General features: G+C 46.8%; 1 protein-coding gene and 1 long non-coding RNA gene across 2 annotated transcripts in view; one reads left to right on the forward strand and one right to left on the reverse strand.

Moving 5' to 3' along the window:
- Positions 1-9,364: 9,364 nt before the first annotated feature.
- On the forward strand, positions 9,365-10,438 carry LOC144123460 (uncharacterized). The gene is made up of 2 exons (XR_013313101.1): positions 9,365-9,514; positions 10,317-10,438. It is a non-coding gene; the product is annotated as an uncharacterized LOC144123460 (long non-coding RNA).
- A 5,730-nt stretch (positions 10,439-16,168) lies between these two features.
- LOC144125384 (U2 snRNP-associated SURP motif-containing protein) overlaps positions 16,169-27,249 on the reverse strand; it is a 42,470-nt gene continuing 31,389 nt past the window's right edge. The window contains 4 exon segments of the mRNA XM_077658714.1: positions 16,169-16,292; positions 20,206-20,453; positions 23,133-23,243; positions 26,677-26,788. Coding sequence (XP_077514840.1) covers positions 16,175-16,292; positions 20,206-20,453; positions 23,133-23,243; positions 26,677-26,788 — 589 coding nt within the window. The 3' untranslated portion in view covers positions 16,169-16,174.

Raw genomic sequence — 27,249 nt, forward strand, 5'->3', positions numbered from 1 at the left:
AAACCCGCGTCAGCTGGCTGCTTCTATGAGCTACCGTTTCCCAATTTTCACTACTTCGAAAGGAGACGAAAAATGTCGGTCCCTCTTAAGCTGTAAGCTTGCTGGCGCACCGTTTTTTTTTTTACCTCTTAAAGGTCTAAATCTTCAAATTTTATATGTCGTATCAAATGTTTTGAAACTTTTCAAATAACCGCGTTCTATAAACAGCGCGTCGTGGATTAACTGACTGATTCGTTTTCGAGGACAGGAAATGGCGTAGTAATTGTCTCACATATCTCGGTGGACATTCGAACCGCGCGCCGTAAGGAAGGAATAAAGGAGGGCGTGAAAGAAGAAATCCAATGCATTCTGTCCAGCCGCTTTCAGACGATAGGCGAATTAAGACGGGCATTGCGCAGAGCGCATGCGGGATGCCTGACGTGTACAGACAACACCAAACGCCCTGATGACCACAAATGGTCAGAACGTCCTCATCCCGAACAGGACATAATTCCGAGTACCTTCAGAGCGCAACGATGGCTAAATGTCCTCATGAGAATGTTCTCAGTTTGTACTCTGCAGGATGTCTCCTGGATGAAAATTCCTCAAATGTCCTACAGTCGTCCTATCGCAGGATAGTACTGTGGAACCGAACTGAGATCAAGCCAGCTTTCTCTCGCGCTCGGCTGTTATTAATAAAAAAACTGCAGGTTTATTAAATGATGTGTGTACAATAGTCATCTAATGAAGGAAACCGTTGTGACCCCTGAAATTATATGCCTTGAAGATGTATCTTAAGACATTTCTGCTTTTGCGTCTGTTCTATGCATCGCATGCTTCTGATGGGGTTGGACTGTTTAGATTTTCGGGAAGCTCATTTTTTACATTCAGGCAGTAGAATTAAACTTCAGAGCTACAACCTTTGTCTGTAAAGTTTCGAGACTGAAGACTGATTTAGTTTCTTCTCTAGAAATGATTCCCGAAAACAAACGTTGGTGCGTATGTGTACGCCATCTTTATGGTCCAACCTGAGCTATTTGTGTGAATTGCTGTGGCAGCCACTAGATGGCACTACATAGAGAAAAAAACGTCACTAGTCGTCTGCGCATTCTACTGTGAGTGAATGTGAAGAGATGGACGTCCACCTCGAACAGCGTGTAAATATAAAATTGTGTGAAGCTTGGCAAGACAACCGCAAAGACGTATGAGCTCCTTCGTGACGCCTACGGCAACGAGACATTATCGCGGTCGTGAGTTTTCGAGTGGCACAATAATTGTTTTTTGGGGGAAAGGAAATGGCGCAGTATCTGTCTCATATATATTTGGACACCTGAACCGCGCCGTAAGGGAAGAGATAAGGGAGGGAGTGAAGGAAGAAAGGGGTGCCGTAATGGGGCTCCGGAATAATTTCGACCACCTGGGGATCTTTAACGTGCACTGACATCGCACAGCACACGGGCGTCTTAGCGTTTTTCCTCCATAAAAACGCAGCCGCCGCGGTCGGGTTCGAACCCGGGTCGAGTAGCACAAGAGGTTCGTTTTGGGGAGAACGTCGGTGGAAGACGACACAAGGCAGGGGCGCCCTTCAACCTCACGGAATGAAAATAACGTGGCTCGGATCAGGGAAATAGTACAGCAAGACCGCACCATTACAGTCCGCTTGCTATCAGATGCTCTCGACATTAGTAATTAAGACAACATGCCATCAAACTTTGTGCGATAACTTAAGGAAACGAAAGCTGAATGCCAGACTGCCGCACTCCCTCACACAAGACCAGAAGGGCACGCGGGCATCAGTGAGCGCTGATTTGCTTACCGAGGACGAGAAGGATTCTGCATTCGTCGGCAGCATCATTGCTGAATGCACCCTGGCCAATCCCCCGCCGTGGGTACGTGCCATTCAGCCTGACGACATCATCATCATTGCTTAACACGAAACATGGTGTTTTCAATACGATCCTTAAACAAATAGGCAGAAAGCCGAATGGTGGTCCACAAGCTCTCCGGCGTCGAAAAAGGTGCGGCGACAGAAGACCAAAACAAAGACGATGTTGATAGTTTTTTTTTTGATGCCACAGGTGTCATACACCACGAGTTCGTCCCACAAGGGCAGACGGTGAATCAGGAGTTTTATATCCACGTGCACCAACACATGAGTGATGCACTGCGACGCCGTCGCTCTGACTTATGGTCATCTGGACAATGGAGCCTTCTCCACGATAACCCAAGGTTGCACACTGCTCTCAGAGTGACAAAATTTCTCGCCAAGCACAGCATTACTGTACTTCCCCATCCGCCATACTCGTCTGACCTCTCCCCATGCGATTTCTTCCTGTTTCCTCGTGTGAAGAGAGCCCTAATATGTCGCTGGATGGGGAGCGTGGAGGCCATTCAAGACGCCACGACAAAGGAGCTGACAGCCCTGCCAAAAGAAGCCTTTTCCAACTGTTCCCAAGACCTCAAGAAGCGTTTGAAGCTGTGTATAGACTGCAAGGGAGATTATTTCAGTGGGGTGCTGCACAAATGATTTCAATGTTAAACGCATTTTTTTAATGGACACTGTCTTGGAACTTTACGGACAAAGGTTGTATTCTCTGCGGCCCTTGGTAAACCCATTCTTTTTGCTTGCTGTGATTACCTTCGCTTACATTAGCTTTGAATATGGCACTCCCATGAGAAAAAGGTCTTGATACAGACCCTAAAGCAGTGCTGAAAACGTCACCAAACATGACCCTAAAGATGCCCCGAGTATGCGCTACGAATGGACATATGGATCCCACTTGAACTGCTTGAGGACCAGTTACAACGTGAGGACGTCTGATCATCGTGACGCGGACATCCTGATATTATAGTTAGGACGTGTTTGCATTGTCTGGGTGATGTTCACAGACAACACCGAACGTTCTGAGGATGTCTACAAATGGACAGAACGTCCTCATCCCGAACAGGACAGTTCGAGTACCTTTTCAGTGCATCGATGGCTAAATGTCCTCAGTTTGTACCCTGCTGGATGTCTCGAGGATGAAAATTCCCCGAATGTCTTACAATCGTCCTATCGCAGGACAATATTGTGGAATTTAACTGAGAACAAACCAGCTTTATCGCTCGTACTCGGCTCTCACCGCGTAAAAACTGCAGTTCTATTAAAATACGTGTTTAAAATAGTGTATAATGAAGGAAACCATTATGGCGCAAAAACTTATGCCTTGAAGAGATGGTTTAAGGGGGGTTTGACGTCCCATTCTTATAACTAGAGGAATAAGAATATGGTGGAGTGCTTATGGTAGCTTCTTCCAGATTATGAATGGCAGTTTACCAATATCCCTCAAGAGAAAAGTATACGACAGCTTTATCTTGTACCAGTACTCACCTACGCGGCAGAAACGTGGAGGCTAACGAAAAGGGTTCAGCTCAAGTCAAGGACAACGCAGCGGTCTATGGAAACAAAAATGATACGTGTAACGTTAAGAGACCGAAAACGGGCAGAGTGGGTGAGGGAACAAAACGTGGCTTAATGACATCCTAGTCGAAATCAATCGGAAGAAATGGGCTTGGGCAGGGCATATAATGTGAAGGCAAGATAACCGCTGGATTCCAAGAGATTCCGAGTGGACTCCAAGAGAAGGCATGCGTAGCAGGAGGCGACAGAAAGTTAAGTGGGCGGATGAGATTGTTTGCGAGAATACGGTGGGCGCAGCTGGCAAAGGACAGGGTTAATTGAAGAGGCATGGGAGAGGCCTTTGCCCTGCAGTGGGCGTAGTCAGGCTGGTGATCATGAGGACGCCCCAAAGCGACTCGGGCTATGTGGACGCCGTAGTGAAGAGCTAAGGAAATTTCGACCGCGTGGGGTTCTTTAAAGTGCACTGACATCACACAGACACGGGCCTCTAGAATTTCTCCTCCATCGAAATTCGACCGCCGCGGCCGGGATTGAACTCGCGTCTTTCGGGTCACCAGCCAAGCGGAATAGCCACTGAGAAACTTGATATTATGTACCGCAAGCTTCCGATGGGGTTGGATTGTTTAGATCATTGGACCGCTCGTCTTTTCCATCCAGGCAGCAGAACTCAACTCCTGAGAACGGCCTCGGGCACGGTAAACACCATGCTGTGCCACTTCTTTTGGCTCATTCCGGTTAGCTTCTCTTGCATTAGCTTTGAATGCGGCACTCCTATGAAAACAAGGAACTTGATAGACATCCTCAAGTAGCACTGAAAACGTCCCCAGACATGATCCTCATGATATCCTAGGTATGCGCAACGGACAGAGAAATGGATCCCAGTTGGACTGCTTGAGGATTGTATATGGACAACCTGAGGACGTCTGAACATCCTAATGTGGGCATCCTGAGATCATACTCAGGACATCTTTACGTTGTCTAAATTGACTTCTGACGAGGCTCGTCCCGAAGAGAAATAGGAATGTGGTAAAATTGGTCGATTGCGATGCTTGGCCTTTTTAAACGTAGCCAGATTATATATATATATATATATATATATATATATATATATATATATATATATATATATATATATATATATATATATATATATATATATATATATATATATATATAAATTTTAATAGAAAGGCCTTCAGGGGTCTTTATAACACCGGTCCAGCGAGGCACCACTTGCGAAAATTCCCAGGCCAATCGCCCTTTTTACCGGAAAGTCAGTGGCACGCGCATGTCTGTTTGTTCGCGCAAGTTGGTGAGCGTTGCGAGAACTAGCGCGTGACTTCAAGCCATTTATAATGTCATTGCTTCCCTTCCGCTCGTTCCAACATTCAATACAGTTCATATTTACACCGACTCCCGCGCCGCCCTTAAACAGCTTAAGGCTGTTCGACGAACGTTCCAGATTTCACAATCTATTCATGTGCTCTGCGCAAAGTATCCATGTCCTGTGCGCATACATTGGATTCGCGGCCATGCCCAGGATCCACATAACATTCAAGCGGATGCTATGACTCATCTTCATACATTAGACGATCCGCCATCTTCCCCTCTTCCCCCAGATCCGTTCCTGTCCCATGTTTCCGATTCCGAAGTTCTGTGCCAGCGAACACGCGCTCTCATTCCTCCGTGTTCGCACCCTCTCCCCCGTAGTCTTACTCGGCAGGAGGAGGTATCCGTGCGCCGGATTCGGGCAGGGGCGGCTCTGACACCATCTGTCCGTCATCGGTGGCGTGCCAAAGATCTGCCAGTACCTGACAGGTGCCCTCACTGTAGCGCTGCACCGGACATTTGCGATGTGCGGCACTTGTTGTGGACGTGCCCAGCGACGGCTGCTATCAGAAAACGGCTCCTCAGGGAGGTGGGCCTGCGGTGGAACCGCGAAAGTGACTACGTGAAGTGGACTATGGACAACCGTTTCATTAACAACCTCTGCGACTACCTCAGCGCAACGGTTCTTCACTCCTTTTAACTTTCGATCCCGTGCATTCCTTCCCCCCCCCCCCCCCTTTCCTTTTTCAACTTATGCCTCATGGCACACTTCTCGAATTAAAAAAAAAAACTAGCGCGTGACTGCGGTGAAGTATAGGTACTGAATAAATGCCTAATGTCTTGTGCGTTACTAAGGAGATCGTTGCAAGAGTGAGCAAGGTTCTGGTATTTCCAGTGAAACGGCTATTACAGTTGCGTGCACATAGATACAGAGGCGTGCCTTGCTGAGCTATAGATAGAGGCAGACGTTCTCTTCTGGAGTGCGGGAAATAAAGGTTATGAGAAAAAACGAACACACTATATTTTGCGAGATTTAAAATGCTCATAGGTGATCTTCATTTATCAGCATGTCCTAGCGCTCAAAAAATCAAATAAGAGCTCCACACTTCGGCCTAACCTCAGCCTGAAGGCGCGTGCAGATTACAAGGTACATCAGAGTAACAAAATTGTTTCAGAGGCCAACCGTCTTTTTGCACTCCAGGAGGCGCGGCCAACCTGAGGCTTGGGAGTGACATAATAATTGACATGCACAAAACATACCACACTTCTCACAGAGATCTGAACCATGAACAGAGATTATACCTCGTGAATACTGCATAGCTGGAACGGAAACTAAAGTAGCAGCGCCTATGATTCAACGCAAAACAAGCGAAACCGGAACAGCACGGGACGATTCATTGGTGATGCAGAGCTATAAGTTCGCTGAGCAGTACAGAAAGAGAGGAAGGGGGAGAAGGTGCGACCTAGTGTTCCTGTATATGCTAAGCCCATCATACTTCGTTGAAAAAAACGTTGAAAAATAACCAGATTTGCGAAAATATCATACAGCATGACAGAAAGATCGCGGAATGACAGCGATAGCTCGCAGTACGGACATTAATGGCACAGAAATGATTGGATATGAAAAACCTGCGTGAGTTGTGCGATGAAGAGAAGTGGGGTAATGCATCTCCCTGCAGAACCACATTGAAATACATTATTCTATAGGGTTGCGACTACCGATGTTGCACGAAGCTTGTGAAACCACGCTGCGTACGATGGGAATGCGGGCAGTCTAAAGCAATGCATTTTGCACGCAAGTAAATCTAACCAACCAAAGGCACAGATATCGCAAACTCGCGCGCTTATCTTTCACAAAATATACGTATCATTTGTTGCTCTGACTTCTAGCCCCCCATTGCATTTTTCCTATGCCATGGTCATCTTTTCAAGCGAAACACATCACGTGCCGTACTTCTTTAATATCGAAAAGTTAGAGAAGTCTGCCTTAAGTCACTGCAGCTGAATTGTGGTATACGAGTTTCCAAGGATCTCTAAAAGTGATGTGTATCTCTTTCTGGTCCTGTTATTTGCTCGTTTTTCCCTAAGCACTATTGCGTTTTCTCTTGAGCTACTTGAATTATATGTACCTTCACTGCATTCTCAAATATCTTTGTTTTTGACTGCTCCATGCTTTATTCAAGGAAAAATAATTATCCGAGTATCCAATTTTGCTTTCAAGTATTTCATGCCATTTTTGTTCCCCTCTCCTCCAGTGTCAACATCCTTGTCAGTGGAACCTTAAGGGTATTCTTAACAAATAAAAAGTTAAATATCCTAGGCAAAGCTTGTTCTCATGCAGAGAGACTGGCCTCCCACTTTTGTGTAGTAGACTGGGACTAGAACAAAATTTCACATACAGTTTGCCTGTCAAATATTCTTTATTTTACAAAACAAACCATTTCTGCAAAATGCTGGAGGTGGCCGCAGAATAAGCAGACGGGCTGGCAGCGGCTGCACGATAAATGCTCTGTCACGTGCAGCCAGGTTAGGAACAGAACCTTTATTCACATTTTCATTTGGAACTTGTAGAGTTGCAGGAAATATGAAGATAATTTGTTGATGGCAAACATGAGTCGGCGAATGGAGTTTGAGCGTGCCTGCTGAACAATTTATAATTTATATTGAACTGTAATTTTTATCAGACTAGGCACATAGCCAAATGATGGTTGCAACGCCGGAGGGAGGTGTGAGACGATGGAGGTTTTGTGGCTAAGTGCACGAGTCATGCAAATACGGTAAAGTTGTGCTGTGTATTCTCTTACCTCGCATATTCGAGTTCATTTCGGGGCTGCTTTCACGCGTCCCATACGCAAAAGCCAGCGCAGTCGCTGACGTACGACTGACCGTCCAGACGGCACTGCGTAAAAAGCTTTGCCGCTTTCGGTACAGTTCTTGCAGTTTGGCGCACTGCACCCCGTCATAGTTGGAGGCTGCCGTCACTGCACACTATCAAAATATATAACAACTGGAGCGCACGGGAAAGGCAGGAACACACCGCAGCCGACCGCACCGGACGGGTCAGATCACGATGGCAGCCGAGAGGGTACTGGGGCTGGCGAGGAACCGGCGTTGCGCCTGGAAAGTCAGCTCTTCCACTTCAAAATGGAACAAACGTCGTCTGCGGAATCATGTGACGGCCGCTTGGCGTCAAGAGCGGCGAGAGGAAAACAGTCGCGCAACTCTGCTCCCTGCGGGAGCATATACAGGAACACTAGCGGCACCTAGTGTAGGGAGCAGAGTTGCGCGACTGTTTTCCCCGCGCCGCTCGTAACACTTCGCGGAGCGGCGATCACGTGTTCACGCTGACGTATTTTGTTCCAAACCGTGTCTGCTCATGCCCAACACATGAGCGGGAGAGGGACAGTCGCTCCCAACTTGAGCACAGTCTCCTTTGTTATCAGGATGAGGGGGTATTGTGACGCCCCCACTGGGAGGAGGATGGGGTCCGAGGTTCCCAATCTTGAGCGCAGTCTGCTTTGTTATCCGACTGAGGGGGTATTGTGAAGCCCCCACAGAGATAAGGAGTGGTGCTTCTAAAGGGCGGTCTCGTGAGGCTCCTGCCACACGAGAAGCAGCTTTCCCGCAGAGCTTGGAACAAAATGGCGGACCTTCGGGCAACTCTGCTCCCTGCGGGAGCATATACAGGAACACTAGCGGCACCTAAAGCCCCTTAACACGATTTTAGTTTCGATACCTGGGCGCCGCCATGGATGGATGGATGGATGGATGGATACGGCTGAACCCTTTACATCGGGCGGTGGCTCAAGCCACCTAGCCATGTCTTGTGAAATTTTTCTCCTGTCTTGCTTTTAGCCACCAATCAGATAACCTTCGCTTGGTTACTTCTAACCTCTTAAAATTCACTTTCCCCTCACTATCCCTAAACCCCAATGCCTTGGGTAAGTCAGCCCCGCTGCCTTCCACTGTAGGGTGAAGCCCTTTACAGAAAAGTATCAAGTGTTCAGCCGTTTCCTCCTCCTCTCCGCACGCAATGCACAAAGTGTCTATCTCCTGGTACCTGACTCTATACGTCTTAGTCCACAAAACTCCAGTCCTGGCCTCAAACAGCAAAGAACTTCCCCTACAATTATCATAGATATTTTCTTTGACAATTTCCTGTTTAAAGGTCCGGTATGTTTCCAGTGCCGATTTCGTCAGCATCCCTGTTTTCCACAACGCTCTCTCTGTTCCTTTAACCTTTTTCTTAACCGATAAATGCTGATTTGCCCCCTTACTGCTGTCCAGATATTTGCTCGTCAATTTTCTAGTTCACTTTCTCCATTTCGTGTCAACATTCTTTATATACAGGTATCTGAAAACTTTCCTAGCCCACCGCTTTTCCTCCATCCTTCTCAATCGTTCCTCAAATGCTATCTTACTGCTAGCCTCTCTGCTCTCGAAAGACGCCCATCCCATATCCCCCTGTACCCCCTGATTTGGTGTATTGCCATGTGCTCCCAAAGCTAACCTCCCTACTCCCCGTTGCCTAATTTCCAGCCTTGCTTGAACATCTGGCCTCATACACGCCTCATACACGCCTACCGCCGACGCCATCATGGGCTGATAATCTGCAGCCAGTGGGCTGCAGACGAAACAGCGTGTGGTTTCTAGCAGTGTCATGCGCCCGTTTTATTCCTGCCAAGCCTAAAAATGGTGCGTGGTGGTTCACCTCGTGTTAGTCCTCGTGTCTGCTGTGCCATTAGCGCCTGCAACAACCAGCGGGAGCAAGCGGCCATGTTTCGACGGAGCGAACGATCAGCATCGGTGAGTGCCATGCTCGCAGTTCACGCGTGTAGTTTTTGTCGCCGATTGCCTGTACAGAAAACTTTGCACTGTGTTGCATGTTGGAAAAACGAAAGCGAAATGTGTTGAAACTCAAGATCGCATAGATCAATCGAATATCTCGTTTTTCGTGGAGGACAGTTTCTAATTAACGCTTGCGCTGCCTGCTTGGATATGGCGAGTGTGACAATCTAGATGCAGAGCTTACGACAGAGTACTGTGTTCACAAACTGAACATTCGAAACGAATCCATGTCTGATCATTGCAGTGTTTGTTCGCGGCGATACGCGCGATAAAATTGAAATTCGCTCCCTCCTGCCGCTCGCGTAGGGTTGTTCATACTATGAGAGTTACAAGCCAGTTCACTGAAAGCAACATGCATTCTTGCCTACTCTGCTCCCGCCAGTACTCACTGGCCCACAAATACCAGAAAATGTGTAATTACTCGGACTGAAAGAATGGTGCGTTAATGGAACGCTATTACCGCTTATTGACAGGCCGAATAGCCACACCTGTGTTGAGAATTCCAATCTCAGTCGGGTAGGGCACTGCTCAAGTCATTGCGTTTGTCTTATCTCTGGCACGGTCATGCATAGGGGATTTTCTTACAGTGCATTCGATGTGATTTCCCGCGAATGCCGTATGTTCTTTCTTTTTACGTTGTCGTGGCTGCATTATTGAATGCTCACTTTACAGTTGGGTAAAAGTTCATGTCGCCGCTATCATTCATGCCCTTGTGCGAATGAAGTTAGTATTTTTGTACTAACAGCATGTTTTTTTTCAGGTGGCGATGCCCACACGCTCCCGATATTTGTGAACATGTGGGGTGGCGAAACGAAGTTGTGGCCACATTTGCGAAGTCCTTACATCGTGTACTGCTGAATTAAAACAGCATTGCCAAGACCATTCAAAAGCTTGATATCTTAAAACTATGTACAGGGTATAGTCTGGCAAACCAGGCGCTGTGCTTCGTTCCGCGCCCGATATTAAGCACGGGCAATGGGTTTGCTTCTGTCTGCATTTCATTCACAAAATGCGCTGATGCGTAAGCTTCTTGTTGGCGCAAGTATTTTCTGTTCGCCAACTACGTCCACTACCAATGCAACTCGGGGCCGGTGAAGAAACAGACATCGCAGACACGCTGAGACCTTCCGATAACATTGTGCGCGTACATTCTTGAGCCTTTTTTGTTGTTTTTACTTTCGTCGACTATTGCCGCAACCGGCAATAAAACATTGATGTCTAGAGGACGTTGGCTTTCCCTACAACATTGCAGCTTTTGTTGTACAGACGCAAACACGCGCTTGACCGGTGGCTAACCAGCCGAACGTTGCTCCGAGCGCCGGATTATCAGTCCATGGGAGGATGGCAACAGTGGGATGTCGCGCAGCGCACGTGTTAGAGAGTATTTCTTCCTCTCCTGCCCGCTCCTGGTAAAATGGTGACATCGCGCGCTCGGCGGCTCGTATGTGTCCGATGGCACACATGAGCGCGCCGAAGATTGCGCTTCTTTTCACGCTCTATTATTAAACACAACCACAAGAAAGTGATGCGACATGCGTGACTCTGCCACGAACCACATTTATCACTTTCTCGTTCGAGCAAGAAAAGCACTAAACGTGAGCGCTTGCGGCACGAGCAATCAAACCTCACTCCGTACTCCTCAATACGGCAGAGTTTTTATTAGCCTGAGAGTTGCATCACGTTTGTTACTCAACATTTTTTAGGTCACTGACACTCCGCTAAATGTAGATTTGACCTAGCACTTCATTTTTGCGGAAATACTGTTTAGGACGTTATTTTGCAATCGAACGAGGTAAAGATTGCGGTAATTTAGGTAACGAAGTCGTTTCACGAGTGAGTGGGTGGCTGCGAAAATGCTGGGAAATTTTTTTTAATGCGCGTTATGCATTTTTTAGCAGGTTTCAGACCGAAAATTTTAAGCTTGGCTCGTCGGAGTGATGCACACGCCGCGACTTTACTGCCTTCATCACAAATTTCATGGCTGCTTGAAAGAGAAGAACTTTATTTTCTAGTTCTTTCGTTAACTTTATTAACTACTGCAGAAGCGAGCCTGGCCAAGGGTTTGGCTTAAAATTTTGGGGGTGATTGCTGGTGCCAACAGAAGATTTTATTAAGTGGCGGAAAGATATGGTATTCTCTTGATGACTCATCTACGCTAATCCCTCGAATGCATTCAAGGAATGCTTCAGATGCCCGTGCTGAATCAATATTCAGCACTGTAAAGAGCGATCAGAAATGATGTATTCATTCCAAAAAACTCAAAAAACATTTTACTGAAGTCTGTCTGGTTGGGAAATTTAATTTAGTAGAAAGATGGCTGACGCCAACCAGGTTACTTTTTGAAAAACACGACGTTTCGGGACCGGCTCGGTCCGTTCATGATGTGACTACGGGCGAGGCGCGGCTTGGCTTTCTAAGCCCTCGTTTTGAAGAGTTCCGGGTCAGTGGCCGCAAACCATGGATCTAAGAAGAGGGAAGTGTCCGCAGGGAGCGATTCCGCGACTAAGGGAGTCTCACGGAAACGATTTGTACTCTTATAAACTACGGAGCTAAAGAATCTGGTGTTATTTTGAAAGCAGCGTTCAATAAATACAGTTATCATAACAATTTCGCCTGCGACAATTCAAAGCTCGCTCTAAAAAGCACCTTTTCTGTGGCTCGTTCCTCAGGTAGCATCAGATCTCGGAATAGCGGTAGAGTTGCGCGCAGTCGCGACGGTGGATCGAGCACCTTAATCTCTCTACAGATTCACACCCCTTATAATCCCTCAGATATACGATGGTATAACGCCGTTAAAGCTACCACGCTAGAGCTCTGAGGCACAAGAGAGAGAGACTGCCGTACACGCTACGAAGATCAGCATTTTCTATTCTGCACAAGGTCAGCAGCACGCGTATTTACTAGCAAAAAAAAAAAAATGAACGTTGATGATGCAAACGTTTTCGCGGAAACCCACACCGAGATTCAGAAATTAAAGTGACCATAATAGGCGTAATCCTCACGCCAACAGACGTGATTAGGACACAGAGCAATGCCATCAAATGGAAAGATTAGCATGCGAAACGACGCACAATGATCAGCGAATGAAGCAATTATCATCAGCTTCCTGATGATCTCGCAAAAGGTTTTAAGCATGCTCACTAGGTTAGGGACCACGAAATGCACAGGACTTCGCCGAGGACGGTGTGCTTTGTCGGAACAAAGTGCTTAGGGGCGATGTTGTGGGTCCCCTTTGTTATTCGGCTGATGTCATTTTTTTCCTCGAGCAATCGCGAACAGCACGACGCCATTTTCTCTCCGGCTTGCGCACTGAAATGCACCGCAATCGGACATAACGCGGCATTAAAAGTAGAGTTCGAATTGTCAGCGCGTAAGTCAACGGAGCTGGACCCGCAGCAGAGGCAGACGGCCTGCACATGGCGCCGACGAAAGAAGAAAACAAAATAAAAAACGATCCTTTCCCGCGCGTTGCCTGGGCGACGGACAGGCGGGCCAATCATCGTTCAGAAAATCGCCGAGCAGAGTCGGGCGATGAGGATGTGCGAGAGTTCGCGGCGCGGCGGCAAAGTTCACAGAAATGCGCTACTTTCAATATCAAGGGGCTTCAGCAGCACGTAGGGGTTTAGCCGCACAGTGAACTGAATGCTGGGTAGTGCTCTCATTGCACCGCGTCTCCATCGGCCGAGGTGAAGCCGCCGGTGTTGACATTTTTTTAGTTTCCCGCTTGTCCGCTAGGCGCCGCCGCCGTTCCGAACACTGTAGTCTCTTGGGGGTCGTTTTTGTTCGCTGTTGTGCTCATTATGTGCTTGCTTTGGAGGATTCAGTGGCGTGCTTAGATCATTGTTTCGTCTCCCACGAACCTGCAATGCAAGGATGTAGCATCCTGGATAAATTGAGAGAGTGTTCCGTGAAGGGAAAAATGCCGGGTCACCTGCAGAACCATTGCTTCGCAGCGGGTTTTGATACCGGCTATGCCTACGGGAAAGATGTCTCGAAGGTAGCCCTCTTGAGCGTGCTTAGTTTTTAATTATAGTTTTACTAATCATAATCGGTTTTTAATCATAGTAAACTGTCTTTCATTTTTGACTAGGTGAAACGCATTTCTCAGGAAAACTGTGAAGATTCTATCTATATTGGCCTCCTTGCTTGATGCAGAAGATGAAGACGCTGCTGAGATATCTGAACTTTGCATGCCAGCAGGAACGATAATGAAGTTGCAGGTTGATCAGGCTGGAGCGTGTCGTGATCATAGTCGGCATGTGGGCAAGTGACTCACGACTATAGTCTTTCACATCGCAGGCTATGTAGCACGAAAATGTGTCGTAAAGGCAAAGTGTGAAATAGGCATTGGCCTCCTAACCATATGTCAGCCACTGATGACAGGTTTCAAATTGCAAGGTACACAAAATACTGCGACAAGGTAGGACTCATCTACCCTTCCGCACAGCTCTATGATTCTGTGCTCAAGCTTGAGAACCTTTTTACAGAATGCTGCAGCCAAAGCCAACTCCATTGAGCATCTTTGATATGCTGGATGTGGTCAGGGCCAGGCTGTGTAAAAAGGACGGTTGTCATCTTCACACAGTTTCTTTCCAATTGTAAAATTTTACACCATAGTCAGGCTTCACTTTTTTGTGAAAGGAGTGAACACTGAGAGGCGCGGCAGACGTGAACGGGCCAAGCACTTGAAGTTGAGCCGTAGCTGAACCACTGCGACACTTGCTTTCTCTGTGCGCTTATCTCAAACAATATAAATTTGTCTTTACCCCATTTTAAGATGAAGGGCTTCGTGTACTGTTTAATTTCAAATTTTCAAAAAATGCGGGTTCGATTCAGGCCGCGGCGGTCGAATTTCGATGGAGGCGAAATTCTATTGGCCCGTGTACTGTGCGAGGTCAGTGCACCTTAAAGAAGCCCACGTGGCCTAAATTTCCGGAGCCCTTCACTAAGGCGTCCCTCATAGCCTGAGTTGCGCTTTGGGTCGTTAAACCCCCATAAACCATAATTTCAAATCTGCTGAACATGTTTAGGCTGATGCTATGGCAGAGGAGTTACAGCATTCAAGCTCAAAGGGATGGGTGGGTACAGGCAATTTGAAAAGAGCAAGCGAGTCGAGAATTTAACTGCATGGTAGAGGAACGCCAGAGTTAAATCGGCGAGCATGTGTGAAGTTTCACAGCCGCCATTAGCATTGATCTGAAGCGATATATGTCTACTTTAAAATTGGAAATAAAGCGACACGCCATAGCCGAAGTGGTGTGCTCAAAGCATATGCTCGCGTTAGTCGGACGATGTGGAGCGTAGAGTCCGCAATTCCAGCTGATGAGTTCTTGAAATCGCAAAGTAGCGGCCGTGTGCACCTACGCTCCACGTGCTTGACTCTGCCCTGCCTTCGCGCGAATGAGAATATTATTAAACCTTCTCCCGCCAGTGTTGAATGACACACATGATGCAAACTAGTTTAGTCCGTGCAGGCATGATCTTTTGACAGTAACACGGCATTTTATCCCGTATACGCCCAGACCGCCTTCCTACAGTGAACACTACAGTAGCGCCGCCGCCATTTTGCGACAGCGGCGACTTCACTCCTGCCCGGCCAGTGAGCACACTACCCCTATTCTAGTTCACTGTATTCTAGTTCACTAGGTGCCTCGATACAAGCGCGATGCCCGCGTCTCCGCTCAGGGTGAGGACAGCTGTGTCGTCTGCTACGGCGGCCGCCATTCTTGCGCCCGCGGCATGCAGGTTTTGTTTGTGTGGGGGGAGGGCTGCTCGTTTCTCGCTTGCCGCGGGCGCTTAAAATAAGAAAAAATAAGGAATCTTGCGGTGCGCTCTTGTTTTACATAAGAATAGAACACTAAATTTTGTTGGAGAGCCTTCTGCTAATATGAAAACAGTTTGTAACTTAAAAACGGTAATCAAAACGCTGTATCATTTCATTAAAGGGCAAACAAGTTGTGTATGTGCGTCCATGAAACTTCCAGAGTCGGGACAAGAGAGACTTCTGCCTATGCATGCTCACCGCAACACGTTCCAAAATTGTTCCAACTTCTTCAGGCGAAACTCTGATGACATCAACTGCCAGTTCCTGTTTTGTTGCAACATTTACAGAGTATCTGTAATCAACTGTTGTGAAGGCAATACAAAGATGCTGGTGGCCACATGAATTGGCAGAGGCTGCAGTACACAGACAGCAACTTTTTTAGTTCCCTTGATTTCTAAGAGCTTTCATTGGATACATTGAAACCCCCAGCCAAGCAGTTAATTTGCTGCATCGAGGCCACACCGACCATCTATGCTTGTTTTAAAACGTGACGTTTCTGTAGTGCAGTCGCAAAATGTGCGGCGAACACAAGCAATGGGTGCCCTGTGGTTTTGCAGCTGCCGAGGTGCTCAGCATTGGCAGTTGCAACAACGCACACTCACATGTGCTACTAACAAATCACTTTTATTTACTTGCATGTCCCAGCTGTCCCGTACATGAATGCATGATCATTGTGGCTTAATGGGAATGTGATAAACTGTACAACGAAAAAAGGTACGCAAAAGTCGACCAAGGGCAAGGATGAGGGCAAATGAAAGGTGACAGTACACACTGCAGAGCAGGCAATGTTATTTTCAGTGTTTACTCTTTTTGCTTTTGTGTGTCTTTCGTGGAGGCGACTGCGACGAGCGTCGCCTGTGAGGTGATCGCGACCGAGAGCGCCTTGACTTGTGTGGGCTTCGGCTCCTGGACCTGAAACAATGCATCACACGAGACGAGCGATTTGGCTTACTGTAAACAAAAGGATTACAAGGTAAAACTTCCCATAAGCATTTCCTTCAGCTGCAAAATTTGAGAAATCTGCCCAACTTTCTTCTGCAGTTGCATGGCTGTACTCGGGTAGATACTAAAAAATAATTACTACCCAATTAATTGGAAAAAAACTTCTGCATGTCGGTTTGGTAGTTTAAAGGAATACAGTGTACTATCTGTGGCTCAGCCAAAACTACAATGGACCCAAAAAACAGGTCAGCTCCACATATAAGTTGGCCCCGAATTCTGGATGGTCGTTTTATACACAAAAGAAGAAAAAAAAGAAACAGGGTATTGAATCTGCCACTTCAGAAACAGGAATACAAATTTGTCTTCGCATTTCTGAAGTGACAACTTCACAACCCTATAACTCAAGTTTTATGATAGGCAGGAAGACAATTTTAGCCTTACTGCATTCCTTTATGTAAAGAGAACCTATAACATACATTTCAGCAAGTTTCTTGCAGAAAATTTCATTGGAAGTTTTTCACAAAATGAAATTAAATGAAATTAAATGACATAGTATTTAAAATCTGCACATAAAAATACACGTTCTCTTAAGATTTCTTAACTGTGACCATATTAATAAAAATGTTCTTTTTCAAGATGTGTGAGAACGTAAAAGCATGAGAGTTGCGAGTCATGCTACGTTGCAGAATGATTACGAGTCATGACTACACATTTTGTAGAAACTCTATACATTTCACATTACATTACTTGTACTATCAGCAACGAATGAAACGCGAACAAGAAAACTGAGGTAGCAGTATAAATACACCACCATATTAGCTCCTAAAGAGCAAATGCAAGCGAGGTTGATTAACACTTTTGTAGAAGAGTCTTCGCACTTTCTAAACAACCTTAACCTCTGCTAGTACAGAGCTTTTGCTGCCTAAGAATTTGTTATATTGCTGTTCATGGCTCAGTTGTCTTGTTCGCGTTTCATTTCTTGCTGATAGTGCATTACATTTGTAAAGTGCTGACTCATGACTTTAAGCTTCATCATGGATGACTCTACACGTCTGCTTTTATGTGTTGCGATATCGTACGCCAGCGTTCTGACATCCTCCAAATATTCACGCCATAGATGGCTTTTGTTCTAATGGGATTATATAATGTTTTTGCATTAAAAATAAAATAAAGAGGTGCCAGTTCAGTGCACACTCACATCTAATGTTTCTGACGCGTCAAAGAAGCAAACCCCAATGCCCACCAAGAATTCCGCTGTCATGTGCTATCTCCTACTTTGGACAAGCAAAGACGTGAAACCCAACAGCGACGCCTTTAGTGAATGCTTGCACTCTGCGCGTTTCTGGCCAGCCCTTCATACTTTGGGACAGTCACAGTAGGATGCCATCATGCTGGGGACTTGCTTCCCTTTTCCCTTATTTCATGACGCGGACTGCTGACAAGGGGCGTAATCAACATGGCGTCCAGCCTCACAATAATGCCCGACTGAAGGATTCTAGATAAGAAAAGGTTTGCCAGCAGCACCATCAAAGTCACGAGAGACACAACCACAGTGCCAGACTACAGTTGAATCCCTCAGTAACGAAAGCCCTGAGGAACGGAATTCTCGCGGCAACAAAAAATTCTGGTGCCCGCGAACTTCCATAGAGTTCAATGTATTTGCCCCGTCTCAACAGCGAAGAGTTTTTAAAAAGCAGTCCTGCATTAACGAAAGTTTGAGGCAGTGATCTGCAACAATTTTTCGACACATCAGCCAGTTGGGAACAGAGAGGTGGCAAAACTGCAGCAGCACACCGGCGCGACCATTGCTGTTTACTTTCTGGCGGTTCGGTAATGATGATATCAATGAGATTTTTTTTTGTTCACTGAAAGCGGCTTTTTGCTAGCCCATCTGTTGGCAACTACGCACGCACGTGACGTTTCATGTGATGACACCGCCGGCCAACCGGTGAAGCATCTAGGCAGAACAACGAACCCTTCTTTTTCTTTTTCGCTACCACGCCCCGTACACGCTGACCACGCTATCTGCCTCGTGCATGCCGAATTCGCCCGTCACTTGCTTGTGCGCAGTTTTTTTTTGGCCTGTCGGAAATATGCAGTCTCATGTTAAAAAGCGCAAGTTTTTGACGCTGCAGGAAAAGTCTGCAATCATCGCCGAAGCTGCAAAGCCAGAAAGAAGTCGGACATTGCAAAGGAATTCAGTATCCCGTGCAGCTCACTTTCTACGATTCTGAAATCCAAGAACAGCATCATGGCGGCACTTCAGAACGGCGCGCGCGCGCAGAACAAGACAGTGGCAATGCCGGTCTACGAAGACACTGACAAAGCCGTATTCCAGTGGCTCCTCGACAAGAGAGCAAACAAGATGCCTTTGTCTGGAAGCAGCATAGTCCTGGATGCAGTAAAGTTATGAAGGCATAATGGACAAATACGAGCACTCCGAAATTTAAAATGCGAATGAAACTGACATTCTCTATGAAATGCTGCCATCGAAAACACTCGACCTGAAGGAACAAAAATGCCATGGCAGCAAGCTGAGCAAAAAGTGGCTGACCATTCTTCTGTGCTCAAACATGGACGGATCCTACAAGCGTCCCCTCCTCGTGATCGGCCGGAGCAAGACGCCACGGTGCTTTAAAGGTAACCGAAGGCTTCCGGTCGAGTACACTGGTAACCAGACAGTTTGGATGGCGCGCGCAAATATTCTCCAGCTGGCTGGAAGCCTTTGATGGGGATATGCGGAAGTAGGGAAGATCCGTCTGACTTTTTTGGGTAACAGCAGTGTCCACTACATCGAAGGCGTTGTCCTGACGAGCGTCTGCTTCATTTTTTTCCCCTCCGAACTGCACATCTATTATTCAACCTCTTGACCAAGGGGTTAGTGTCGAGTCTGCGTACCGAGGAAGACTCACCCAGCGGATGTTATTAAGCATTGAAATGAAGCGACCGACGGAAATTGATCTTTTCATGGTGCTGGAGATGCTTGCCGGGGCATGGATTGCTACTTTGGCCACCCTTGTCCAGAACTGCTTCAGGCATGCCGGTTTCGCGGCTGGTCAGCACACCTTGGCAGAACTAGAAGAGAGCGTTCCTGCAAGCGGTGACGATCTGCAGCCACTATCCGAAGCATGGGACGCGCTTTGCAGTGTCGATGCAGTGGTGCCAGACACTGTTGAACTGGATGACTTTGTGTGCGGACGCCGACTTGATCGTGCACGAGGAATTCAGCGACGACGCTATTATCGACAGTGTGTGCAAAGGAAATGAGGAGAGTGACGACGAGAATGGCGAAAACCAACTTTCCTCGGCGACCACGACGACGGCGAAGCTATGCATAGCTTAACAAGCTGTGAAGCCAGAGTTGTGAAGCTCCTGCACAGCAATGTGAAGCAGAGCAAAATGACCGACTTTTTTCATTAAATTTTGGTTCTAGAAAGAAATGGGCGTGCTTATTTATCTATTGGTACTATTGGTACTTGCAGTTGGTACTTATCATACCACATGCAGTGTTTTGGTGCACGTTTGGCACAGACTGTTCATATGCTCATATTTTGTCATAATGTGTCAGCATGTAAAAGGATGACCTTTTTGGTGTAGTTAAGTGCAATTGATGCAGCAATTACGTCACTGGCCACATACAATAAATCAACTAATGTCAACACTTAACAAAAACTCACAACGAAATACCCAATCTGCCATATTGTGCAATTCTAAGCAATGCTCAATGAATACGCGAAGCCAACATTGCTACCAGATGAAAAATAATGTCCTGCAGTTTTCTAATGCAGAGGCATTTCGCTTCCAACTGCTTCACAATAAAGCATTCTAAAAATTCAAACTAAATGTCCCAATGTAAAAAAAGAAAAAAGAAAGTCTGGCTCACCTTCTTTTTTTTGGCGAGCGCGACCGGTGTGATCTGGATGTGCGAGGTGAGCGCGGTGAGCGAGACCGCCGGCTCTTTCCTTCGGAGGTGACAGGGCTGAGTTTGCCACTACTGCGTTGGCTCACTCCTGACCGCACCACCAGGGGACTCAGGATGGGTGACCGAGACCGTGACCGGGACAAGGACCGGGATCGCTTGCTGCGTTCCTTGCGGCGCTCGCTTGATCCACCACTAGACTTCTCCTGGTCCTGAAGAAAAACAAGCCAAAGTAACGACTCGGCAATCTGAGCACTACCCTAACACAAGAGAATCGGGCCTACTGTTAAAAGCTTTTCTGGATGAAAGCCCATCCCATCTGGAATGAACTGGTAGAAGAATTGATGCTACAAGTACCAGGTGGTGAAAGTCAACCACAAGCAAGTGGTGAAAGCAAACCACAAAGGCCTGAAAGTAACTAACGCCTGATGTCAACAGCTTCCATTTTGCTATCAAGTTGAGGTGGAGTATAGCGAAGGGTTCCAAGGAATTTCGCATAGAGGAATGAATCAAGGAACAGAAAATTTGACTGACTGATTGAAAACATTTATTTATTTAAAGGGGGGGGGGGGGGGGGTAAGGGGGTTAGGGAATAAGACAGATTCGAGATAGGAGCAGTACTCGGCATTCCTCAGTACAGGAGTACGTTGGCTTCAGCTGCCTCTTTTGCCTGCTGAGTCAGCCAAAGCTACCTCTGAGGGTCTGAGTGAGCCAGATCTTCCCATTGCTCATGACTAGGGCCGTCGATCTTGGGTTGTAGTGAACTAGCCCTGCAAACCCCTGTGAAGTGGTATAAGGTTTCCGTGTCTCCGCACCAGACACATTGTAGGCCATATTTTGTGATGTAGAGCCTTGTTTGGAAACGAGTTAGTTCGCGGCCGCCTCCAAATGGTGGATTGTTCTCGGCTTAGGCTGTCATGTGGAAACACATACTTCCTTCACCTTTCTTTGTACGCTGAATTGTTCCTGCCATGTTTCTGGTATGTTAAAAGATTCTACTGATGACCCTCTCGGCCAGTGAAACCTTGGACAACAGGTATCTACCATGGTGTTACCCTCCACCTCAGCATCAAGGGCCCAGATGATTGTATGTTGCCTATTTGGATTTTCTATGCGTAATGTGGATGTGCAGAGTTCATGACAAAGAAGACCCCGGCGATGAGGATCAACTGAACGATGATGACAATGTTGTCGTAAACAGACCAAGCGGACCAACTTGTGTAAAGTGCCAACGTTTTGGCATCCATTGGCAAGCTTTGCGTGTTCATCGGAAGCTGCAAAGATGTGTCCAATGCAGTCCACAAGAAAGTAAACAAAGAGGTGCCTATCCTGGGGAGCTTGTGCTATACACACCTAAAGAAAATCACTGATTTCTTTAAATAAACAAGCAATAAACTACTCATTATGATCCTGTTCAAAACTGCCTTGCCCATGCGTGTGCCCTTTTTAATGGTATGTAAATTACTTTGTGCAGTGCATTTATTTACTGGCTATGATTTCCAGTATCACATTTCAATCTAACAAGCAATTTCTGGCGGTCCTGCAAAGTTCGCTGTATCAAGATTTCAATGTAGAAGGCTTTCCACCAGTTCGTGTTGGTTGCAAAAAAATAAATAAAAAGCAGAAAATAAAAATAGAAAGCAGAACAGTTTTCTTTATAGAGTAAAATAGGGTAATTTCCACAGTTTTTAATTGACTACAGTAGGGTAACCTCCCTACCTGACTGCTTCCCGATCACAGTACTACCTTTCCTGTTGACTTTCATTAGTTCGAACTGTGTTGGTTTCCCCATGCAGTTAAATCAATGAACTTTTACTGCACTACTTTTTATCAGAAAGTGCCAAGCAAGAGAAAAAAAAAAGATTTGTGTTTGCAATGATGATAAACAGCACAACCCCACCGCCCACCCAGGTTGGTGTGGCATCAGACTGTGTAGTTTTCAGCCCTATAACTTCACAATAAAAATCGTCTATCTAAGGCTAGGCATGTGCGAGTATTTGATTTCAATTCAATCTGAATGTTCGGTATTCGAAGTCTTCATCTTGAGTGAATAATGGTTCTGGAACTTTTGCTGCGGGTGGCTTTGGTTCAGCGTACCTCCTCAGGGATGGCATTGTGGTGTGACACAACCAAAGCCCTGACTTTGCGCCGCGTGCCCGTGCTCCCGCGCTTATGCCGGAGCCAGTCTGCGCATGCTCGCGGTGACAGACATGTGTCTGTGGTCGCGCTATGCAAGATGCGCATGCACTTTCACCAGCAAGGCGGCATGCATCAATGAAGAGATTTAGCACAGCATGATACGCTTCCGCGTGCCACCCATGTGCACGTGCTGACTGATCCCAATGGGGTAGGCATGCAAACAGCTGGCTCGCACCTTGTGGCATCTTCAGGGTGATCTGCCCATGTGCAGTGTCTCTCCACAGAATGAGTCTAAGCTGACTGCAGCAGCTTTTCTCCATAAGAAATTCGCTAAACGAGCACGATGGTGAGAGCACGAAGGAAAGCTAGCGCCAGACACATGAAGCTGGGTGCACCTTTCCGACTCCTGATGCGGGGTGGCACTGGGCATGTGGTGCGTACGCCTAGTAGGTGTCCATGGAATCACTACTTAGAAGCAACAGCTGAGCACAATTAAATTAAAACCAGTTGTCAAAGGCCCTACAAATATGTCCCACACCCCACAAATACGTCGGCTCCACGTATAGGTTGACTGCCCCAATTTCCAAAGGTATTTTTGAAGAAAGTCGACACAGCTTCAATGCATTATGTCTCTCATTTGTTTGTTTGTGTGCATGCGTGCGTGCATGCATGTGCCAGAAGTATATGAAATATTCACTTCGAAGCAAAAAACCACTATACACACATACCTATCTAAGACATCTTTCACTCACCTTCCTGATAAGCTTCTGCCTGTAGTGCTCTACTTGGGCACTGATTGTGAGGCCTTGCTTACGTGGCCTCTTCCCCGACTCAAGCTCGTCCTGGAACTTCATCACCTTGAGCTGCAAACATACATATATCAAAATATAATGTTATTCCAGTTTAAGGGGAGAGGTTACCCTTGAACACCAACTTTTTTGTTTCTTGAGATATTTTAATGAAATTTTCAGGGTAGCCTCACAGCACAACCTTTTCAAGAACTACCAAGTTTCATGGAGCTGTGGTAACTAGTTCTCAAGTTACAGGAGTATATCGAAGTGGTTCACATAGGTCGCTTATTCCAGGCCTGGAGAATTTGAATAGTGTTGGCACTGTGAAATTCATTATCATCATTCCTGGATAGGTGCTCCAGGGCAAGACAGCCCTTTTTCTAAATTTCCTTGCTGGAAAAGTTTAGCACAACACTGAATTTAGTGTCACCAATTAGACCTTCATTAGGCAAAATTTAATTGCTTATGACAAATTTCAGAAACAATAACTTGAACAAGCGGGCTTGTCTTGCCCTCAGAAATTTATTCAGGTATGGAATAAAAAAAACCTCATGGAAATCCGATAAGCTGTTCCAGAGATGCAGCCAGAATGAGCAGCTGCGCCAGGCAAAAAATACATTCTGAGAAAACAGCTCTCAAAGGCTGCGAGAACACCAGCTTTTTTGTTTCTTGAGATATCTGAATGAAATTTTCAGGGTAAGCTCATAACACAAACATTTGAAGAATTGCTCAGTTTCATGAAGCTGTGCACACTGGTTCTAAAGTTACAGGAGTATATAAAAATGGTTCACATATGTTCCTTATTTCAGGCCTGGAGAATTTGAAAACAGTGCTGTCAATGTGAAATTCATTATGGTTATTCCTGGGTAGGTACTGCAGGGCATGACAAGGCTCTTTTGTTGAATTTCCTTGCTGAAAAATTTTAGTACAGCACTGAATGCAGTGTCATTGATTAGGTCTCATTAGCCAATATTAATTGCTTATGACAAATTCCAGAAACAATATTCTGAATAAAGGAGCTTGTCTTGCCCTCAGAAATTTATCCAAGTACGGAATTAAAAAAAACCCCACGGAAATCCAATAAGTGGTTTCCGAGATGCAGCCAGAATGAGTGATGCGAGGGTATATTTGAGACAGGAGCTGGAGGCCGCAATCGCCGAGGTTGATGCGTTGGGTATACAAGGCATGCCCAAAGCAATGCATTCTTGCACCGATGAAGCTGCTGGTACGTCGCTGGAAGCGGCGACGCAATCGCTGTCTAGTAGCGATGTAGCAGAAGCTACGCGGCTGGAAGCATCGACATAGTCCTTGTTGGCGGGACGCTTCGCCGCTGGAAGCGGCGACGCAATCGCTGTCTAGTAGCGATGTAGCAGAAGCTACGCGGCTGGAAGCATCGACATAGTCCTTGTTGGCGGGACGCTTCGCCGAGCAAACTTCATAACACGCTTCCGCGCACTGAACGCGTGTAGCATCTTTAGCTTTGTTGAACGCATAGTGACTGGCCGCGCAACAGGAAACCGCTCGGATGGCACGGCGAGAGATCATAACGACGGCGATCACAAAAATGGCGAAATGGGAAGACAACGTACAAGCCACAAAGACCGCCAATGACGAGAAAAGGGAAGAGCCAGGGCGGCCGGGGCAGACGAAGTGCCGGCCGCCGCCGGAGGGGACCGCCGTGTCAGCACGCGCAGCAGCCAGTAGCGGCCGCGCGATCCCCCGCGTTCTCGAGGAGCATGCCCTTCGCCCAATCGCAGCCTTGCATTTCAAACGTGGGAAACTTGAAAGGCGCTTTGAGGGCCCCAATCACAAGCGAGCCACATTCCCACCATACAGCGGCGGCAAAAAAAAAAAAAAAAAAGAGCAAGAATTCATGAACAAAACAAGACCAAGATGGTGGCACTTGGTTCGCTGGCTGAGGAACAGCGTCCGCACGAAGTTGGGGTATTTTCGGCGCTTTCTCGTAGGCCAGTGGCTGCCGCGGCTTGTTAGATATTTAATTTGAAGTACAGTGGAACCCCGTTCATACGTTTTTCACCAAACCGGGGAAAAAAAAAAACGTAACAGCCGGGAAAACGCAACAGTGAGGAAAGCTCCGAAAATGAATGAAAAAGTGCAGTTTGAACTATAGACAATTTATTTCCACGGAGTGCCGAAAAGCGCGGCATTCCCCTCTATCTCTGCACGCTTCTAGACGATGCTGCTAAGCGTCGAGGGTGGGAGACCAAGGTCCTTGGCAATGTCGACTCTCTTCCGCGCTGGCTGCCTGTCGACTGTGTTTAATGCGTCCAGCTTTTCCTCAAGGGAAAGCGCCTTCCGCTTGCGCGACACCGCCTAAGCACAAGTTCGACGTTCACGAGGCTTAATGCACAATGACGATAGCATGATAGAAGTGGAGTCGACCCGTTCAACAACCATGCGGCGACCAGAAAAGTGAGAGCATTTTTCACGAACGGCCACCTAGTGGCAGCCTCTCGAACTGGCGTGTGGCTTCTTGAAGCCAGCTCCATAGCTAAGCCCGGCCAAGCTCGGCCAAAACTCGTCAAAAGTCAAAATGGCGGTTGCAGCGCATTGCCTACTTCAGCCCAGGCGTGTTTGGGGTGCTAAGTTGCGACGTATCATGCGGGAACGTTTTTCACAGCTACTACGTAACAACGGGGTTCCTTATACATTGGATCCTATGGAAGCTATGCCGGGACCGGATGAAAACGACTTAGCAGCCGGGAAAACGCACCAGTGAGGAACGTAACAGCAGGGTTCTACTGTACTTTTGACGAAGAATTAGGTGTGATATTTACAGAAAAGGTAGTTTATGACACATACTGTCGGAATATGCACTTGTCCAAAAATCGACTTTTTCGCGACTTTTTGGTTTTCAAGGGTCGTGTCCCCCTTAAAGGGGCTCTGAAAGGTACTCTCAATAAAGGTGCAGTATGCCTAAGATATTAAAGGATGCCGCTTCACAAATATCCTTCAACAGGGATTTTTTTAATCCGATTTGTGGAAGCCGAGTTATCTGCAGACAAAATTTGAATTTCTGCACTTTCGCACCTTCCCTCCCCTCTTATCAATTTTTGCATGCTGAAATGTCGCCATTCCTCCGCCAGCTCCACCCACTCGGTCCCTCCACCAGCCACCGACACGCATGGGAATTCCTGGGGGGAGGGGGCTTCCTGAACCGCCCGAGTGGCTGCGGCCATGGTAGCTGCATTATATCTGAAAGAGTTGGCGCGGCGAACCAATGATAACCCCCGACTGCTGACGTCACACGCACGACATGACGTCGAATGCCAGGTTTCACGCATAAGCCGGGCACCACTGGTCGCCGTGAGGTGCGAAAAATTGTATTGTGAATTATCCCCTCGCTTTTGAGATCTCGTACGCAGCATGAACGCTCGGTGGCCTGTACTCTACACAATGCAAGCATTTTATAGACAACCTTGAACACCCTTTTCAGGAACCTTGTAATGCTACAGAGGGATGTTATAGAAGAAGAAACCCCTACCTCAATCTCGCGTAGTTTGGCTCTTCTCTCTTCTCCCGACTCTGTTTTCAACAGATCCATGGCCGGCATGGAGTCCTGAGAGTCATCCCTGGGAGAACCCTCTTCTAGGGGCCTGCAAGCAGCATTGAAAAAAGGGGGAGAAATGAAATCACTTTGTTGCTTTGCTGGAGAAAAGCTGCTAGCAACCGCACGATAATGATCCGATTATGTGCCCATGGTATGATCATTTTCAGTTCACCTTTGCTGATGACAATTGACAATAAAATTGCCGCAAATATCCGCATATAATATGAGGTGTAATCTCAGGATAGCAAAAATGGGGAAAAAAGTTTTCATCCAAGTATAATGAAAATGAGAAAAGCTCAGCGGGACCGTTTATTTCCATTGCATTTCGTGCTTCAGTGATCATCGTTGTCAAGTGTACCGCCTTTTGAGAGTCCTTTGTCGGATATATCTTTCCGCAGAAGCTTTTCTTCAGTACTGTAGAGAGCGTTTCATATCCCACATCTCTTGAAAGCACAACTGACGGGTTCCTCGGGAATGCTGGCCCAAGCATTTGCGATCTAACTGCAG

The sequence above is a fragment of the Amblyomma americanum genome, chromosome 3 (assembly GCF_052857255.1).
Source record: "Amblyomma americanum isolate KBUSLIRL-KWMA chromosome 3, ASM5285725v1, whole genome shotgun sequence".
NCBI lineage: Eukaryota > Metazoa > Arthropoda > Arachnida > Ixodida > Ixodidae > Amblyomma > Amblyomma americanum.